The sequence below is a fragment of the Meriones unguiculatus genome, chromosome 11 (genome assembly GCF_030254825.1).
Source record: "Meriones unguiculatus strain TT.TT164.6M chromosome 11, Bangor_MerUng_6.1, whole genome shotgun sequence".
NCBI lineage: Eukaryota > Metazoa > Chordata > Mammalia > Rodentia > Muridae > Meriones > Meriones unguiculatus.
Window position 1 is genome coordinate 4279913 of NC_083359.1, and position 21128 is coordinate 4301040.

Sequence of the window (21128 nt, forward strand, 5' to 3'; positions counted from 1 at the left end):
TACAAACAGCGGCCCCCCTTTTGTGCACAGTTTTACTCACTGTGGCTTTGTTTACCTAAGGCCAGCCATGGCCCGAAAAACGTTAAATAGGAAACTCCAGAAATAAGCAAACCACAGGCTTAAGACTGCACGTCGTGTTGAGTAGCATGACGCAACCTCGCGCTACGTCGTCTGCCTCACCCTGGGTGGACTCACGCCTCTGTGCAGCAGATCCACACTGCATGTACAAGCCATCCCCTAGCGATCGGCTACCCCCGTCTGGGTAACCCTCATTTCGTTTGACGCCTTCTCTGGAGTTCGTGGGTAGGGATTCTAGACTTTCCAATGTGCTCAGGAGAAGCCAGGTCCTGCCTTCTTTAAGGGAACAGGTGAGACAGCTGGGTGGGGTGGAAACCTGTACCGCATTGGCACGGGAATAAAGAAGACGGGGAATGGAAGGGACAGCAGACCCGGGCAGACAGAACCAGTTCCTGTCAGTCGACAGGTGCTTTCCAGGGCCCTGCTGAGAGCTAATTGGCAAATGTCGTCTGAACAACAGGCAAAATAGAAAGCTATTTCTTACACATCTTTTGAAATTAATTTCCACGTGGATTAAAATGATCCAGAAGTGATGGGAGGCTTTTCAGAGGCCACAAGACATGGAAGAAATGCCATGGTGTTTTGTGGGTAGGTGCCTTTTTGAGTATAGCATCAAAGAGGAGAAAACATAAAAACTGGCTAATCTCTATATAAAAATTAAGTTAAGATATGACAGTCAGGGCCCTGGGAGAGGGCTCAGTGGTTACGGTATTTGCCACCCAAGGAAGAATACCAGAGTTTGGATGCCTGAAACCTACATAAATGCCAAAAGGGTGTGGCAGCTTGCCTGTAGTCCCAGCTCAGAAGGAGGATCCAGGGGACCCTGGAGCAAGCTCTGAGTTTGACTGGGAGACCTTGCCTTAAAGATCAAGGTAAAACAATGATCGAGAAATATTCCTGCATCAAATTAGGGCCTCCACATGCGTGGGCACACACATTCATGCTCACCTTTACACATGTGTTCAAACACATGCAAACATGCACACATATGCCCACTGTACACACATAAATATGAAATGGATGAAGAATTATGGGACATTGTAACAGTTAAAAACATTTCCTGTATGTGATGGAGACCTTTCTCTAAGGTCTCCCATGATGCCTCATGCCTGTAGACCCAGAACTCAGAGGATAATTCATGTGAGTCTTGAGTATAAACCTAGACTAGGCTACCCAGCCAAACCCTATGTCAGTCAGCCAATCAATCCATCTGAGCAAATTCTGGTAGACTGTGGGTATGGCTAGTGGAATCAGCCAAGAGTCCTACAGAGCAGAACCTGCAGTGACTACCTTCCACTGCTGGATTTTTTCTAAATGGCTCCTGAAGAAAAGGAAAGTTCGGAGAGAGATGGAGGGTACAAGGCACGCCATAGCCCTAGGCATGGGGACTAATTTTCCAGTCTTCTTATTAGAGACCCTCAAAGCCTCTGCTAACTACCCTTCTTAAAAGCTGCTGTAAGTAGCTTTCTGGTCCTCTGATGAGACCAATCTAGCCTGAGGGCAGACACAAAGCCATACTGCCCTGAATATAGTCAACCCACCCAGGGCCATCAGATTGGGTCTAGAATATTCTTCCATGACACTGTATCAGGAAGGGTGTCCATGACTTCTCCACCGAAAATCACATGGCTCGACTCCTCTCATAAGGCAGTATTGCCTACTTACAGGGCAGCACCTTGTTGAGTGGTTTGTTTTCTGAGAAACACAGCCTTTATTAACATCCGCCGCTCTGCCTTGCTAGTCCTCGTGTAGAAGACTTTCCAGTTAAAGGTGTGACGTTATGTTTATAAATAGTGCCCAAAGCTGCTGAGAGTGTTGCTCTTCACAGACAAGAGGAGATTGTCAGAAAGAACTAAAATTAGTTTGGGAACCAGAAATAATTGACAGAGTCTCCTAGGCACAGCTGAACAGGTGCTTGCAAACATATTGGGTTACCAGTGAGTTGTTCCAACTGACAGGCAGAGGTCCCCATGCTCCCTGAAGAGTACAGGACCCAGTGTCCCCTTGATGCCGCCATCTTGGATCCCAAATATAGCCCATGGCAGCTCAGTGTCCAAGAGGGTTCCCTAGTAATGGGAACAGGGGCTGTCTCTGACGTGAACTCAGTGTCGGGCTCTTTGATCACCTCCCCCTAAGGGGGTGGGGGCAGCCTTACCAGGCCACAGAGGAAGACAATGCAGCCAGTCCTGATGAGATATGATAGGCTAGAGTCAGATGGAAGGGGAAGAGGACCTCCCCTATCAGTGGACTGGGAAGGGGCATGGGAGGAAAAGAGGGAGGGAGGGCAGGATTGGAAGGGCAGGAAGGAGGGGGCTACAGCTGGGATACAAAGTGAATAAATTGTAATAAATAAAAAATAAAAAGAGTACAAGACCCTTCCTAATCCTAAGTAGTGCTTCAAAAGGTACAGAAATTCCCAGCCAAAAACCTATTCTCACACTGTTTTCTAACATCAAGAAAAGGCACTGGGGACAGAGGAGACACAGCATGCTGATGGAATGAGGGACTTTAGAGTCAAATGAAGAAAGAATCCCAGGAAATGGCTAAAACAGATTCAAAGCCCTCTCTGTAAAGAGGGAAGAAGAAGAAGAAGAAGAAGAAGAAGAAGAAGAAGAAGAAGAAGAAGAAGAAGAAGAAGAAGAAGAAGAAGCCTGTCTACCCAGCCAAACACTGTGAGGATGGGTGGGGGTGGCTGGAATGGGAGTTCCAAGCAGAGCTTCTCACAGCCCAGCCCAGATCACCCCAGGATCACCCAGAACTCCAGGCACAAGGCTGAGCATCAGGCCCGACACCGCAACTTGTGATTCTGCCCTTCGAAGCCTGAGAATCTGCACTGTAAACTCCCAGGCAGTTCTGTGCCAGGGGTAGGACAGAACACTGTCCCGCCAAGCTGCGGCTGCCTGTATCCCGTTACCCATGGGCCACTCAGAAGTAGCAGGAACTCCAGCCAGTACTGACAGACCCACTGCTCATCCACTCCATGTCTTCCACAGGTGGCCTTGGTGACTAATGGAGAAACTCCTTCCCCTTCCAGGATCTTGTCTGGAACCCCTGCAGATGGCACTGTGCTCGCCAGACTGCCATAGGCTCCCCTACTCTGTGGTCACCACCCAAACCAGGCTGTCCTGAAGCCCTGGGAGTAGCCTTGGCTTACCTTTCCACTAGGAAGGTTGAGGGCCAGCAAAACGGCCCAGCAAGTAAGGGAGCTGGTTACTACGCAGACCTGAATTTGATCCTCAGGACCCACAGAGTGAAAGGAGAGAAGTGACAGATGAAAGTTGTCCTCTGAGCTCCGTATGTGCATGTTTTATGTACATGTGTGTGTGCACATGCAGGCACACACTCAGCAAGCGTATACACACACACACACACATACACATATACATGTTTTTTTTTTTTTAAAAGAAAGTTGAAAGAGTCCTATAATGTGCTTAGACTGACTTCTAGGTCTCCTGTTGTGAGATGTACCGGTGTCACAGAGCTGTTTAACATATGCGCGTGCGCGAGCGCACACACACACACACACACACACACACAGTCAGAGGGGTCCTGGGCTGTTCCATGTAAGCTGGAGAGAGTGTTAGAACAGACATGCTCTCCCTAACAAGGAGCAGGCACCTATGTGAAAGTGTTGGTGTCACAAGGCTGAATAAGAAAACGAAGCTTTTGTAATAATAGAAACTGAAAGGCTAAAATGACACAGCCAACCAACCAATTAATAGCAAAGAACTTGCAGAAACTGTCAAGCTGGCCTCAGAGACCCAGGAAAAGACAAATAAACCCAACGGAGAAGATTCTCCAAGAGTGAGAAAGAGAAACCAGCCAGGCCCACGAACAAGCGGGTCAGAGCTGCCTGAGGTGTGCATGACCATCACCAGGACCTCCCCAAGGTTCCCCAGTGTAGCTAGTAAACAGGCAAAGCTGAGCCCATTTCAGAAGGGCCTGGATCCACTCCCAACACATTGAGCTTACAGTCCAGCCGGCTCGCCTCATCGCTATGGGAACTCCTTCTGGGGATAGCTATCTCCGAGCGTGCAGGCAGGCAGGTGGCAAAAGGGCAGGGGCTTCAGTCAACAGGCTCTGTGCAAGATGTAGGTCATTCCCTAGCTAGGAATGCTGAGGCTCCTGAGGGTCTGCGTGGCCCTGTGTATGGCTCAGCCCACTGCTCTCAGAGAGTGGGCACGCAAAGAAACATGAGCTTCTTGCATGACTAACTTCTCACCCTGTTTTCTTCCTCCCACACCTCTTGGAAGAGCCTTCCACTTTGCAATCCAACTGAGATTGAAAGAACAAAAACCCACTCCAAGATCTGCCTCCAACAATAATGATCCCATCAGGGGAAAACTGTGCCAGATTTACACACAGAGGCACTCACCAGCAGTTGTGGGTGATAAACACTTTAAGGTTGACATTCCTTGGTTTCACAGGATTTAAAAAAAATTTTTTTTAAGCTTGATGGGACCTTCAGAAAAGAAGGAAAGAAGATCGCAGCCACGCCACCAGGAAAATTCCCTTGAACAACTCATAAGGGCTTCAGGAGTTTTCCGCAGAGCCATTCGCATGGCGTTCTCCCACTCCACCCCAGCAAGAAGCCACCGAGCAGCTCATTAGAGCTGGCCACGGAGAAGGCTTTGAGCAAACACTTGCTAACTGATAACCGAGGCACGCGGGCCTTGACCACTCAGGCCTTGCCCACTCACGTTCCAGCACACACCCTGCCAATAGAGGTATTTCACTGATTCCGAGGCACCTCGCCTTCAGAACATCTCCCTTGCTTTAAACCGCCCCTCTCCACTGTCCTTGGTGTTCCTACAGCCACAGGCTCCCACCACCTGTCGGTCCCACAAGTGTCACGGCGACACTGCCAATGCACACTAACAAGCTCTGTGTGTGAGAAAGCAGCAGGTGAAAGGCAGAACACGAAGCTGGAGGGTCCGTCTCTATCACACACTTTTCTTCTTCTTTTTCTTGGTCTCCCCTCGTTGCCTCCTGTTTTTTCAGGACACTGGTAAAATATTATCCTGACTTTACTAAGTTGCTGCTTTTGACTCTCTTTTTACACTTGTTTTTGCTATCTGTGTGTGTTTGTGTGCTTGTATGCTTGCGTGTCTGCTTGCACATTCACACACATGAAGGTCAGAAGGAAGCTCACGGGAGTTGGTTCTCTCCTGCTTAGCCATCTTATTGGCCAGTGATCTTTAATACTTGATACACCTGGCCCAAACTCCAGCATCCACAGATTGGATGTGAAAAATACACACCTGAAGGCTGCCTGGGCAGAGAACTGTCCTAGGGAACACAAGAACCCCATGCATCTCCATTTGGGCAGATCCCCACGGGGACTTTTGAGAGGAGACAGTGTCCCTATGTTTATAGACAAGCTTTCGTTTAACTGGACAATGGCCTATCAAGGATGAACGTCAACTGTCTTGTCTTGGAGAAACAATCCGCCTGGATTTCAGAAGTCCTGACCCTGCTTGACTGTCCCCTCTGTCCATTATCGCACTGTGACAGGGTGATGCCATTTCTTAGGAACTTAATCACAGACCAGCGCGTTCCCAAATTTTGGCTCAGAGTAATGGTTTATACCGGCACGGAATAATCTGGTGACTGAAGCAACCCATACAGCGCAGAACCATCACGCTGGGGTCCTTAGCATTTCCTGAAGTGTTTATCATCTCTCTGGGTTAGCAATGCTCTAACTTCTGGTTAGCAATGCTCTAACTTCTGGTAAAGTGTATGACGCGGTGTTACAGGCCATTTTCACTCTAGAACGTGTTTCTCCCATGTACCCGAATCTTAGCACACAATCCTCTATCTGTCCCATCTTTACCCTTCCAGACTTGAGTCAGCTATTACACTCTCTACATCCAAGAAACCAAATCTGTAGCTCTCACATGCATGACAGCAAGCTTGCTCATTTTTCTGTGCTTAGCTTGTTCCTGCACAGTGAAGGTGCTGTGGTTTCATTCGTGTCACTATGGCCACAGATCTCTATCTTCTTGATGGCCAAACCATGCTACTGTAGCTATGCACCATCTTATCTTTGTCCATCCATCCACCCATGGGCACGATGTTAGATTCCATGCCATGGCTGTTGTGAGTAATGCTTGCATAAGCACAGTGTCTCTGAGACGCCAACTCCATTCTCCTTGGCTGTATACTTTGTAGTGGGAATGCTAGATCAACACTTTTTAAAAGGTCTAACCCAAGGAAGCAAGCAAGCATTGTTCATTATGGGCACACCCTCATCCTGAACATTCCTTGTCTTTAACGCACGCATGCGGGTCATGGCAATGATTAGGAGGGACCCTGCCACTCCATATTGGTGAGCTCTGCTAGGTCCTCAGACTGCTCACTCCAGAGCCGGACAGACCACTGGCTTCTGCAGTGTGACCCATGGGGAGGATGGTAGAGTGACCACTGCCAGTTGGCACATACTTCCAAACCAAATTAGAGGCCCTGCTCTAAAAACAAAACAAAACAAACACAACAACAAACTCCCAAAAAGAGAAAAATGAAAAGAAGCCTTAAGCCACTAAGTTCTATGTTCACAACAGACTCCATGTTCCTTGAAGTTCATGTTGTTCACATGTCGAGGCACTGAGCACACATAAGAACAGAAAAAGCCCCATTTTTCTACCCAGAAATGCTGAGCTCCAAACAAATTTTTGAGTCACAGGTGGACTCAGGATTTTGAGGTGATGGAAGCTGCTGTGATCTCTCCTTACACAGACAAGAATAAACGCTGGAGTCAGCCATCCCAGCGATCTGACGACCATAAACAGCAGGCAGGAAAAGGGCCTTTGCTGGCAAGTTCTTATTCATTCCAAATCCTGTCACCATAAAACTGACTTATCTGTCTTCAATCAGCTCTTCGGGAGTCTCTTCCCTAACTTCTGTGGTTTATGGATGTCTAACCTTTGACCTCAGAATGATGATGACAAACATTGCAGTTTTTCAGTGTGTTTCTGAAAATGAAAGTCAGATTTAAGTTTACTCTTCAATTTTATATTCCATTCCTTGCTACCTCTCCAGTTTGGCTCCAAGATAGCCAGGCTCCACCCCTACCCCCCACATGCTACCAAAGACTCATATGAGAAAGCCTGGTCCCCACCTTGGGGTGCTATTAGGAGGTGGTGGAACCTTCAGGAGGTGACACTTAATCTGGCAGGATTTCAACCCAGCACTCAAGAGGCAGAGGTAAGCAAGCAGGCGGTTCTGCCAGCCTGGTCTACACAGTGAGTTCCAGGGCAGCCAGAGCTGCACAGTGAGCCTCTGTCAAGAAGTTAGGTAACAGGGAGTATAGCGTCCCCTCACAGGGACATTCGGCTGCTTCCTCTCTTTGTTTCCTGCCCCACATGAGGTGAGTGTGTCTCCTGTGGCACATGGTCCCACCACAGTGTGCTCTGGAACTATGAGTCTAGCCAAAACCTTCCTTCTTTATCAGTTGATTATTTCACGTAGTTTATCCCAGTGACAGAAAGCTAACACAACATCTTTTTCAATTCTGTTGTTTGTTACTAAGTCCCCTTGAAGTTGAAAAGAAAAAAAAACAATAGGTGGGGATGATCAGAAAGCACTTAAGAATATGAAGTCAAATATTTTTACTTTTTTTCTAATAGCAGATTGTGATTTGATAGCAGGTGCAGGCCACCTGTCTTGGTGTTTTGAGCAAACAGCTCACCCTAGCACTTTAGATGTGCAACAGAATTTGGAAGTTCTACATTAAGAGCCTCAAAAGAACAGCTTCCAAAGGCAACCAAGAAAGCCACAGAGCATCCAGCATCCCTGTGCGTGTGCGCTTTTAAAGAAACAATTCTTTATAGCCGTAATTCACTATATTACAGCACTTACCCTCCAAGAGCACGTAGAACCGTGGCTTTGGTCTGTTTGCGGAGGGTGCAGCCCTCTGCATTTCCTCATTATAGGAGGCTTCTGTCACCTTAACCCAGTGCTCATTAGCAGCTGCTTCTCACCCATCGGCAGCCCTGGCAACCACTCATCTACTTCCCGTTTCTATGGATTGGCCTATTTTAGGCATTTCATATAAACCGAATCCCACAGCTCGCAGCCCTCTGCGTCTGCATTGACCCGATGTGATGTTTTCAAGGATTGCCCCTGTTGAAGCAGACATCAACTCTGCTTCCTTCTTTTCTCTAGCTCAGTTTCACCGTGTGCTCACACCCCGTTTTGTCTACCTACTCATTGGGTGATGGGCACCAGGGCTCTGGTCTTGGGGACAATGCTGCTGCTGTGCGTGAGTGTCTAGGTTTCAGTGTGGACATGGGCTTTCAGTTTTCTTGGGCACAAAGCAAGAAAGGGAACCATCATAACACATCTTTCTGGTGCGGTGGTATCTGGACCATTTGCTGCTGACTGTTAGCTCCAGCCAACAACCAATGGGCTGCTGCGTCGCATTGTTTACTAAATAATTCAAAAGAACTTGACTTCTGAGGGAAGAGGGAAGAATACAGTCTGCCCTCTTTGTCTTTGGATGTCAGCATATTGGCGTTGTGAATGGCTTTAAACAAGAGATTACTTGGCCTTAAAATCTGGTGGAACTACTGAATATGTAGTTAAATATTACCTAAACAATATAAATTAAAATGGACGGTCAGGAGGAAAAAACAAAGGCTATACTGAGGCAGAATAATACTATGCTTTTGTGTTTAACCGCTTTCTACCCTGAATCCATTTTTTAAAAATAGAGGGAGTGAACCTGGGGGGAGGGAAAGTGGGAGGGGAGTGAGAGGGGAGAGAGGGGAAACTGTGGGATGTATATATGAGAGAAGAATTTATTTTTAATAAATAAGAATCCCAAACAAGGGCTATTCACGAGTGTGTTTACACATGCTTATACACAGAAGAGCACAGCACACAATTTAATCAACCGAATGCACCTAACAAAAGCATGACTCTAGTGTTTCTTTGAGTACTACAGATGGACAGAAAAAAACAGACTGGGTGTTTGGGTACAGATGCTTCTCTGGGCAAGTTTTATTGAGGGGAGGGACTGTCAGGGCCATCCTATCTAGAGAGCTGGAAAAGTATCTAATTACTTTGAACAAAGTAAAGCTCAAAAAATGGTTTGCACAATTACTAGTTTTGTGGAAATCCTACCTAGAAACTCATTAGTTCTTAGTGTAATAAAGTTGAATGGGGATCCACTTACTTAGAGGAAAATTAAAATAAGAAATCAAGAAAACTACTGACTATTTGGCAAATGAACACAAAAGCTCAGACCCTGGCTTACATCCAGGCCAAGCCTCACTCATAAACATAACAAAACATTCGAAGACACTGATTCTCGGTCAAAAAGAGGGTAGAAACAAATTCCAGCTCTCTCGGATTTTACTTGACGCTTCATAGGGCAAGCAGACGTCTCTTAAAATTGTCATTTCTGATTAACGTTTTAGCTAACTAATCTTTGAGCTCACTTATCCTTATAAATTTGGTCATCACCGCCGTGCTCCCACTTCTGAGCCCTGGAGCCTGGGTGTCTGGTCATAGCTCGAGCACAAGGGCCTGGTGACTTTGGGCAGAGGCTCTTAGTACATGGAGGAGCCCGTTCCTGGATATGTGGGATAAACCCTGTTAAACCAGGGATTATCTTTTCTGCCAATGAAGAGCTTTGGTGTTGCAAGTCAAAACTATATTATTCTATGAATAATACAGAGTTATGGCTGCATTCCAACAAAATATGAAGTGAATTTGGCTCATGGGTCTTGGTCTAGGGCCCCCTGTGTTAGATGATCTGGAAGATCCACCCTGGGAGGGATATGCAATAAAGTCTTCAGCCACCGAACCCGCTGTGTGAATGACAAGGAGGCAGGATTCACCGTGACACTCCATTCTAAGGCTCTCTCTACATCGTGATATTGAGCTTAGAGTTCTGCTCAACGTTCCTATTAGGGGACTCCTCTAGGACCTCAGGTTGGAAATAGAAGTTTCTGTGTGGAAGGGGTTGAGTCAGGCTTTCTGATAGGCTGTTTGGAGTCAGGTGTTCTCATCCAAAAGGATGGAGAAATAGTTCCCCAAGTAGGAGTGGGGGCTAGGGGTGGGTGAGGAGGTGGAGTCTGGCCAATAGGAAGTGGGAGCTTTCTGAAGTGCAGCTGGCTCCTCCACAACCCTTCTAAAGAAGTCAAGAGACCTCCTCCATGGCTGCTGCCCACTCTGCATTTCATTGCCAGACCCGGAGCTGCATGGCGACCTGGAGCTGCATGGCGACCCGGAGCTGCATGGCGTGACATCTTCCCTGTCATCGCTTTCATTCTCTCACCCATCCTCCGTGCCCTAGGCTCATTATTTCCTAATAAGGTCTTAGCACGTAATCCTTCCCTCAGGCTCTGCTTTCTAAGATACTACCTCGAATTATTTTCTTTCTTTAGGGATGAAAGACATAGATAAAATAAATGGGATGACTTGGTTTAATGCATGCAAAGATTAGTAAATATGCTGTAAAAATAATGAGTCATACAGTAAAGAGAACTGACCCTGGCCTCCCGAGCTAGCTTCAAACATCTCTCCATTGTTCAAATGGTAAAATATACACCAAACGATACCAAAAAGGCCAGCTGAGCGGTGTACTTCTAACGATGAAGGGAACCAATGCTGTTGCGCCAGGCCTCTAGAAACAGCTGATGCATGAGAGGCCCTGCTCTTGCGGCCTGCACACTGAACCTCAGTGTGATGGTGCCAAGAGGTGGGGACTTGAGCGACAATTAGGTCATGAAAGCCCCCTCTCACCTGGGATCCATGTTCTTATAAAGGAGCCCATGGGCGCTCCCTCCCCATTTCCTCCACGTGAGGGGAGCAACAGAGCCCATCTCTGGTAATCAGAGGGCAGGTGCCTCTGGACACTTTACCCGAAGGCACTTCAATCATGGGCTTTCCAGCCTCCAGATTTCCCAGATTCTGTTTTCAATTAAGTTGGACTGACACAGGCCCTTAACACTAACCCAGGCCTCAGAATGAATAGCATCAGCTATTGATAACAGCTCACCAGCCATGAGCCCCATTTAGCTCCAGTCCACTCTGGAGGAGGAGAGAGCATGCTCTTGCATGACAAGAAAGTGTGTTTTCCTGGAGTCCCTGGCCTCCTCGGGCTGCACTCTGCAAGATGGAATGCTCTGGAGAGGCAGAGCTGTGGGGCAGAAGGGGATGGGACTTCTGAAGTTTCATGACTCACGTGCGCCCTGAGTCTATATAAAACCAGTGGCAGTAACTTACCCACTGAAGCTTCCTGCTGGGCATCGAGCTCATTCATTAATGCCATTCACAGAACAATCTGTGCCTCCCTGGGGACTTACATGGTCCTCCTACCGCAAACACGATCTGAATTTCCGTCTGTCCCTGGCTCCCCTCCCTCTCTCCGTGGTCTTCGTTCCCTTGCTCGCTACACTACCACCTTGAGTGGATTCATTCCTCCCATCTCTGCCAGCTCTTCTCTGTCTCTGAGGCACGCCCCCCTCAACTCCACATTCAGAGCTCTCTTCCACAGGGTTTGCACTGGGTGATGTGTCTGTCTCTGTGTTCTAAAAAGATGCGAATTCTAGGACAAGCTCCTCAGCTGTGCATGTTGGGGCACCGTTCAGCGGTGGCCAGCAGGGGTGGAGTCCATTGTGCTCTCTGCATGCTGGGCCCTGCAGCCGCAGGATTCTCTGGACTTCCACCAGCGGCCTGGATGCCCTTTGAGCCCCAGGCTCATCCATCCGTGTGCTGGTCATCTTCCTGAACGTGCAGCAAGGAACCGAGCGTGTGGCACAGACTCACCTCCTTCCTTCCAGCTGGCCTCCCGGTGTCCCCCTTCCTCACTAATTTCATGACTGCCACACAAGGCAGAGAGCCAGGGGCAGACAAGCTCCAGGTTCCCCGCCACTGGCCTGCCACGTCCTGTTTGACAGAGCTCATCCTCCTCTTTCAGGCCGCCGCTGTAAATTGTGCTGACCTGGTTATTTCTCTTTTCATTTAGGCTGTCCGACTCCACGCTTGCTGCTCCCAAACCCTCACGGCTGCATGAGAAGTCCCGCTGGAAGGTTACAATGGAGTCCTCCTGCCCAGCGTTTGGAAACTTTCCACCATTTCCCATTGCCTACTGGGTGAAGAGTCATGTCACAATTCCGGCTTTTGCTCACTTCCATGCTCTTGCCACTGCCACGCCCATTGACTTGCCTTCCTCCTGCTGCCTTGCCCTCTGCTTGGGCTACAACCTTTGGCTAGATGCCTCTGTCGTGCCCTTCCCCCCCCCCCAGAGCCTTCTATCATCCCCCATGTGCAGGTGACGGGTCCCTCCCAGGAGCGCCCACCCCACTTTGTCCCTGCCTGCAGGGCTTATAGGTGTTGTGCCTGTCTCTGACCTTTTTGGAGCTGCAGTCTCTGAGAGCAGAGCCTGTGTCTTGGTTGGTTTTGTATGCCCACAGCCTGACCCTGGCAAGCAGGGGCAGACCCTCATCCATGAAATCCTAAATGGATGTGAAAGTAAGCAGATTATCAGGGGAAGGCGACACTGACGTAAATGAGGCTTTGCACAGAAATACCTATTATGTTCAAGTGCCCGCTGGGGGAAGACAGATTAGGGATTAAGGGGCAGGAAGAAATCCAGGCGGGCTCTCAGGAGCCTTGGGTTCCGCACGGGTGTATTCTACCAGTCAGAGGGCTAAGGTGCCCAGGGGAAGACATTTTCATATGGTCTGAACATGCACAGTTTGTTTGTTTGTTTGTTTGCTGTCGCTATTCCCTGAACAACACAGAGTAACAAGTATTTACGTAGCATCGGACATCGCATTGGTGTCATAACTAGGAATGACTTAAAGTCCGTGGGAGGATGACTGTAGGTTCCATGCAAACACTACCCCTACCCTATGAAGGACAGGGGCATCGGTGGGAGTGTTTTGTTTTGCTTTTTGTCCTGAACTTCACTTTGAAGGTGTCTGAAATTTATCCTCGGGGAGGATGGGGAGCACACACACAATGGTTCGTGGAAGTGGGTAGTGGGCCTGGCTTGTCCACGAACTGCCACCTGGACACAAGGAGGGGTTGGCGTGAGACAAGCAAGTAGGGGCAGAAAGGGCAGTCCAGCAGTGAGGAACCAACTGAGAGGCTCCAGGAGTTAGGATACGAGGCCTAGCAAGTACGCACACAAGAATCGTTTCTGCTAGGCACTATGCTATAGACAGGCGGGTGACTTTCAAACAGGGGGGAAGGGGGCAGGAGGGGCAGACCAACAAAACATGCCCAAGAGAAGCTGCTTGCTTCTCTTCTTGATTATATAGCAATCTTTAATGACGCTCGGGGGCTGTTGTGAGAGGCATTTCCCATCCTGCCCTTTTCTGGTCCTTTCTACTTCCCGGGAGCATCCCAGGTTCTCTGTGACGCTCTCTTCAAATACCACAGACCTCTACACAGCCCTTCTCATGGTAACCAAGCAGGTATTCATTTAAAATCTGCTTCCAGGATTGACTGTATAGCACGACACCTATGCAGTATTTGCCCAGAACATGGGGTTCAGTCCCCAGCAACAACAAATGAACGAACACACACACTTCAGCGTCCCAACACGTGCACACAGCTTTAAGATCTGCTTTCACTGTGAGCAAGTAAGCAATTGAGGGGCAAGGCCCATCTTCATGGTACATGTTTGAGCCTCAAGTATTTGTTGAATTGAACAGTGAATTCAATAGCCACATCATGAGTGAGTAAAAGCTGACTGACCTGTATCTAGAAGGCAAAATGAAGGAGTAAGGATTCCTCAGTAAATGAGAGAAAGTGAGAGGGGCCGTTCCTATGCAACCTATCAGATAACCTAGCAAATCACCCCACCCTGTGACCATAAGGCTGGTGAACTTGTGAGCCAAAATCATTTTTTGCAGCTTTGGATGTTTAAAAACAAAAACTATGTGATTTCATAACACATAAAAGTTATCCACCATTCATAATCCAGTGTCCCAACATAAAGCCCTTCCACCTTTGCCATGCATAGTTTTATTAGAACGTAGCTGCATTCACTGGTTTACATACTGTCAACATTACTGCTTGTGCTACAGTCATAAAGTTAAGTGGCTGTGACAGAGTCCACGGCCCTCCAAATCTAAACCATTTAGTGCCTGGTCTGTTAAAGAATCAGCTTGCCAACCTGAGGAGCACCCTGCATCCCACAGCCCTAAGGAAGCTCTGACCTACTGATGTATGGAAGATCAGAATCCCAGAAGAAAGCCAGGAAAGGTCTGATGGTACGAAATGTTGCCACGTTTCCATTCATAAGTAGAATAGTACCTAAATTAATGGTAGCACATTTCTAATACACAGCGATTAAAAGGAACAAGGTAGATGGAAATATTCAAAGTATAGAACAATATCTATAATAAATCATTGTCATGATTTGAAGGATAGAGGGGGTAGCATTTGTAATTTATTTTTAAAACATTGGCATGTCTGCTCTTAGAAGATAGCTCTGAAAAAATGCAACTGGGGATTTTTATTGTTGATTTGAATCCCATTTTTATTCACCAGCATTTTAACCCTGAGAATGTGCTATTCTTTAACAGAGAGAGACACCCAGATACACCCACAGAGGGGAAAAAGGGAAGAGGAGAGGGAGAGGGAGAGGGAGGAGAACAAGAGGGAAAGGGAGAGGAAGACAGAGAGGGGAAAGGAGAGAGAGAGGGGAAAGGAGAGGGAGAGGGAGAAGGAGAGGGAGAGGGAGAGGGAGAGGGAGAGGGAGAGGGAGAGGGAGAGGGAGAGGGAGAGGGACAAAGCCTAGGAAAGGCACTTTCTCTATTCCCTCTAGCAACAGACTGGCTAACTGGAAACAAGAACAAATCCACCCAAATTCTTGCTCTTGAGCTCATCCAGTCCAAACTGCACTGCACAGATGGAGAGCTGTGTTCAGACACCCACTCCCCTGGGGAACAGCACTGAGGCATCCACTCCTCAAGGGGAAGTGCATACAAACAGCCACAGGCACCCCTGAAACATCTAGGCTCCCAGAGCAGGGCAGAACTGCTCAAGTTTTTTTTTTTTTAAGTATGAGATTAGAACAGTTAAAAACAGCCCTACTTCCCTTTTCTTAGAAACCCTTGTCACCTCTCTTTGAAAAGGGCACCCCGCTGAGCTAGCAGATTAGGGTGCTTGTGGCGGCAGCTGTTGTCCACCTCTCCACGCCTCCCTCTGGTTGGCTGCCTTCTTTACGCTGGGACCTCCTCTTATTACAGGCTCAAAATCAGAAGCCTTATTCACAACGTCCACACGCCAGGTGCCAAGATACAGCTATGATGTCATACGGGCACCGAAGACAGAAGTGAGGCTGAGACTGGACCAGCAGGCAGAAGTTTACCCTGTACCTGGGCATGCCCGTCTAGAACGCCACCAGGACCAACTTTCCTTGTGTTGGCTCTCCTGGTAAAGTCCTCAGGGATACAGGGAGGTCAGGCTTCTCAGCTGCCTTATTCTTCTGCCCTGAATCCGAGCAGTGTCTTGCTTAACTTGAAACAGGCTATCTGTACTGCACGCCATTGGATGAATCATCTCTCGTGTCCACATTTGAGGTCCTGGAGTTATTTGGGAGGTCCAGGAAAATTTAACGATTTGGGTCATGGAGCTCCAATCCTAATTCAGCTCAGGGGTATGTGGGGAGCAGCTGGCTGGGTGGATCTAGGCTTCTAATCCTAGCACCTGGAAGGTTGTCACAGGAGAACTAGCAGTCAAGACCAGTCTGGGCTAGGTGGTGAGTTTCAGATCAGCCTAGCCTACCAAATGAGACCCTGTTTCAAAAGAAGTTGTAGAGAAGAGAGAAAGGAAAGGGGATGGGGAAGATGGGGGAGTGGAGGAGGTGGGGGGGGTGGAGCAGCAGGCACCCTGTGCTAAGGGAAAGGATGAATGATTCATACATAACCCCACCATGCCCAAGTGGACAATCCACAAAACAGCAGCATGTGAGATCCCTCAGTGGAGAAAGCCTCCGAGGCTATTTCTGAACAGTTCAGCCCTAAATCCTGAGGTTGAGTTCAAATGTAGGTTGGGTGTGAGGTGTGGGGGTTTCTGGGAATCTTGGAGGACAGCTGTCCTCAGGAGCTGCTTCCAGAGCACAGACTCAGGCCCCACCCCCCAGCCCCAGGGATGAGCAGGACTCTATTGAGGTTCCCAGCATCTGTTAAATAATTCTAGAGCCGAGGGTTAAGAGGCCAGGTTACCTTTCCTCGGGTTAGGTTTAGCAATAAAAAGCTCCCAAACCAGAGAGAAGGTGGAAAGGGAGGGAGAAAAGCTCCCCTAGGAAGAGGCGGATGTCTCGGGGTTAGGAGAGGCTGCTCCAGAGCAGGACTCACCATTGGTAGTCGTGTTGACATAGTAACGGCGGCCCTGAGGAGACAAGTAGCTATGCCAGCCGGGTGGAAGGATGACGGTCTGGCTCTCCTCTCCCGGCGGAGGGGGGACCATCCCAGGCTTCTGTAGAAGAAGAAGGAAGGGGTCAGACACATTTGCCATTTCACGACTGTTTTGAACCACGGAATCACTTTGGAACCGCTCAAGTGGGGTAGCATGGCCTACAGGCCTCTTTTGGGGCAGGTGACAGGGAGCATGAGGTGCCCCACATAGAAGGCATGGCTCTCCCAGGGCAAACAGAGAGCTGCCCTTCTTCCCTCTCATACCCTGCAGAAATCAATCATGGAGAGCTGTGCTTGCCAGGGGCCCTGTCACTCCACACGCCCCGCTGTGGACTGTGCAGTGCACACCCCACAGGACCACTGAGAACAGCAGCATGCAGCCCAAGGCCTGCTGTGCAAACCTAGCAGAAATAATTAATGCAAGTCTGGGCAGAACGAGGTGTAAAACATCCTGTAATAATGCGGAGAGTCTGTGAGAGCTGGGTCGGGTTTCTCTCTCCAGTGCCCTGTCACTCTGGCAAAGGGAACCAGGGCTCTTAAGACAGAGTAGACACCACAGCCTTGATTCTTGTGACCGTGCACAGTAACATTCATCTTAAAAAACCCAGAAGACTGCACAAGTCAGAGCATTAGGTGTAAGGCAGGCACATGCTGTAATGGCATCTGTGATTCCTCCGTGGTGGGATTATGAGAAATTTTTATTCTCCTTTTTCTACTTATCTTTTCCATGTAAATCTCTCCAATAAACACAAAAATAAAGGTTCTCAGCTAAAGAACATTTAAAAATAAAGACAGAGGATCCAAATTAGCCCACACAGTTGCTGTGCCTTTTGGAGAAGGTAAATTCGCAAAAATAAGAATTCTAGCTACAGAAGGCCGAGAATTTCTCAGCAAGTCCTGTTCAGAAACATGGACGGTCACCAGGTCCTGAGTGCCCTTGGTGTCACCCACTGTGCCCACAGGACTGGCTCCTGTGGTTCCCAATGGCCAACATTTAGGAAGGCAGGATCATGGTTGAAACTGAAGCGACGAAGTGCGTGTTCTGCTGCCCCTCTCTGCTGCCTGCTCGGAGGGCTTTGTCTCAGCCTCCTGCCATGGTCTTTGTGCCATAAGAGGAAAGAGCAAGTCCCAGGTGCTGCTGGGGAGTAAACATGGTCTCCCCCGGCCCTCCGTGTGGTGCATGTCGTGAGGTCTCATGACTGTTGTGTCTCCTGCACAGGCACCTGCTGAGCCACAGCATGTCTTGAACATGTGTGAAAGACCACACTCTAGGCAGATGATGGTGAGATTACACAGCAGCCAGGCAGAAATTGGTGTGGTGTCCTCCTGGACTGCACGGACCATATGCCAAGCACAAACAAACCCGAGAGCAAGTGAGACCGGCATGCCACTCTAGCATCTCCTGGCCCGGAAGATGGCCAGGATACAGGCAAGACAAATGATGGAATGATGAGCGAAGAGTGAGCAAAGAGTGAGCTAGAAGCCAGGTGTGATGGGCAAGCCTGTAATTCCAACACTCAGGAAGGTGGGGTGGGAAGATCATGAGTCTGAGTCTGAGGCCAGCCTAGACTACATAGCAAGCTCCAACCTCAAACAAAACAAAACAAAACAAAACAAAACAAAACAAAACAAAACAAAACCAAAAGTTAATGAGTGAGAAAAGAGAGAAGAAAGCAAGGGAGGCAAGGAGGAGGGAAGAGGAGAGTAGGAAAGAGAATCTTGCATACCCAGGACTTTGAGAATAACGTGGTGGTGAGTGGTGGAGTCAGGGGGCTGCTGAAGAGCAATGCTTTGATGAGGAGTCTTCTAGAACCAGAGGGATGAGATGCCAGGTCATCTTCCCTTGAGCCTGACCTAAAAAAGTACCGCAGAGTGGTGCATGGTGGTGCCTGGGAGGCTACTGAGGTGGCTAGGCAAGACTCATAGCTCACTGGAAGGCACGGCGGCGTAGAGGCTCCAGGGGCAGAGGGGGTGTGAACAGCCTCAGGCTCAAGGCTCCTCTGGTGCCAACCCTACCTCAGCACACAGCTACTGCTTTACCCGGGGCGAGTGACTCAGTCAATCTATTTCCACATCTATGGAGCAAAAGATGCTAACATTGGCCCAGGTGGGGAAAATGCTGGGGATACCCGTACCCAGGGCCCCAAAGAGGGGGGATCTCCCTGGAAGGGGGAGAGAGATGTGCTGTACCAGGATCTACACTCTGAGAGTGGAAGTCCAGGCAGGCATACTGACTTCTCTCCAACTGCCCCTTCACTATGCCCTAAACATCACCCTTGATAGTTATTCTCTGAGGTTCCTGTGGCCGAGACTACCCAAGGAGTGCTCTAAAGGGAGGCCAGCACCTTCTGGAGCTGACTAATGTTGAGAAGGTTTGTCTGGGGTGTCCCGTGGACTAGAGAGTGAGCAGACTGAGACTTCCAATGCCCCAGCTTTAAAGGAACTGTAAGGAACCTGGCTCTCCCCAGAACCTCAGCACTTTTCTCTTTAAAATAATGTATTTGTATAACTCGGTGAGCTCATAGAAAGCCTCAGTTTATACATGAGGACATGGGTGACCACCAAGACACACTGGCTTGAGGTCTCACCTAACTAGAGAGTGCAAGGATGTTTTTGGGATGCACAGAGGCATGGTACTGAGCCAGGGAGGCCAAAAAAAAAAAAAAAAAAAAAAACGGGTGGGAGAGCACCCATTGGCTTTCTGACCTGGCCAATGTGATGTGCTGACTGTGGTCTCCACACCTGTGAAAGAGCCACCATCATGGCTGCCCTCCCTGCTGGCCACCTGACTGCCTTGCTTCCATCTCCAGAGCCAGCTGCAGCCCTCTTGGCTTTTTCCTTCTCAGGAAGAAGTCCTTCTTGCTAGCTAAACCCCACAAATCAGGAGTCAAAAGATGCTGGAGACAGCTGAGGAGACTTCTGCCCTCAAGAATGAAAGCAAGCACCCTAAACATCTGCCATGAATGCCATGCATGAGCATTTGGGGCAGAACTATTCGCAAAGGCCCAACAGTGGCGACAACACAAAGGATCATCCTTGAGGGTATGGATAAAACATGAGATAGCCAAACATTACTCAAAAATGAGAAGGAATAGGGTCCTGATCCTCACTACACCATGGCTGGGCCTTAAAACGTGCTGAGTGAAGGAGGTTGGATCACAAATGCCACATGTGGTCTCATTCCATTATGTGACATGTCCAGAGCAGGCAATGATTCAGAATACACTAAAGGTTGCAGAGGGCTGGGGTGGGGGAAGGTGGATACAGGACTTTTGTGTGTGTATGTGTGTGTGTGTGCCTGTCTCTCTCTGTGTGTGTGTGTGTGTTTGTGAAAATGTTCTAAACTAGGGAGATGTCACAGTTACATGATATATCGAGTGCGTAAATGCTATGCATTTTCAACTTTACATTTACATATGTCACAATAGAGCCTGAAGAACATACAGCAGCGCTGGCGATATGGCTCAGAAGTTAGTCACATTTCTACGATTGTGGAGGACCCACATTTAGTTCCCACACCCACACGATGGCTCACCAAACAAACAAACAAACAAACAACACACACCCATATCCCCAGTTCCAAGGGCTCTGATGTGCTCTTCTGGGCTCCATACACTCTGCATACATGTGATGCACAGACATACATGCAAGCAAACACTCATTGGCATAAACTAAAACTAAAACTTTCAAAAATATGCAAAGGCAACATTTTAACCTCGTCACCTGCCAGTCCTCATTTAAGAGCCCCAAAGCATCAGTGCATCTCACCCTTACGGCCTCGGAGGGGCAGGAACAGGAGGCCTTCTGGGAGAGCTGCCCATTGCCACCAAAAGGGTAGAGTATGGATGAACACCTAGTAATTAAAGACTCCCTTGAATTTCTTCTCTAATTAGTTCTCTCCCTAATTAAATCCTTTCATTCTCTGCTGGCTGGTTTTATGTCAACTTGACACAAGAGAGTGTTATTTGGAAGGGGGAAGCTCAATTGAGAAAACGCTTTTTTTTTTTTTTTTTTTTTTTTTTTGATTTGTGATTGACTTGGGAGGGCTCATCTCACTGTGCGTTGTGCCTCCCTTGGACTGGTGGTCCTGGGTTCTATAAGCAAGCAAGCTGAGCACACTGTGAGGAGCAAGCCAGTAAGCAGCGCTCCTCTGTGGTCTCTAGCTCAGTTCTACTTCCAGGTTCCTGCCCTGACTTCCCTTCGTGACGGAGTGTGGCCTGAGAGTTGTACACTGAAATGCCCCACCCCCATCCCAAGTTGATTTTGGCCTTGGTGTTTCATCACAGCAAAAATGCCCTAACCAGGACATCTTCCTTCCCCTGGCCCCTGTGGCTCCTCTCCTCAGCTCTCCTGCCTCTTTCCCATGGGAAGATGGAGGAAGTACAGAGGTGCTACAGTAGGGCCACAAAGCCTAGAACAGACACGCTCAGAGGGCAGCTGGTGAAGGTTCCGGCTAGGGGAGGCATCCTGAGTGCCGCACACAGGATGGCTCTGCCGTGCTATAAACACTGGCTCTGCCTCTGGAAGGGGCCGTCCCCAGCCCGGAGTGCAAGGCTGGGCTTCAGTCCTTCCCACACTACATGCTTAGCTGCACACAAAAGTCATGCTTGAGGATAAGGGGGAAGGTATCAGCCTTTTGTCCCTCCTCCAAAAAGCTGTAAAGGTCAT

The 21128-nt window shown here is 48.7% G+C and overlaps 1 protein-coding gene across 18 annotated transcripts in view; it reads right to left on the bottom strand.

Annotated features, from left to right (window-relative positions):
- The window catches only part of Gas7 (growth arrest specific 7), a 227857-nt gene that overhangs the window by 69434 nt on the left and 137295 nt on the right, over window positions 1-21128 (bottom strand). For all 18 annotated transcript variants that reach the window (XM_060363452.1, XM_060363463.1, XM_060363456.1 and 15 more), the window contains one exon: window positions 16401-16521. In XM_060363452.1, the coding sequence (XP_060219435.1) occupies window positions 16401-16521 (121 nt within the window). The remainder of the gene's footprint in view (window positions 1-16400; window positions 16522-21128) is intronic.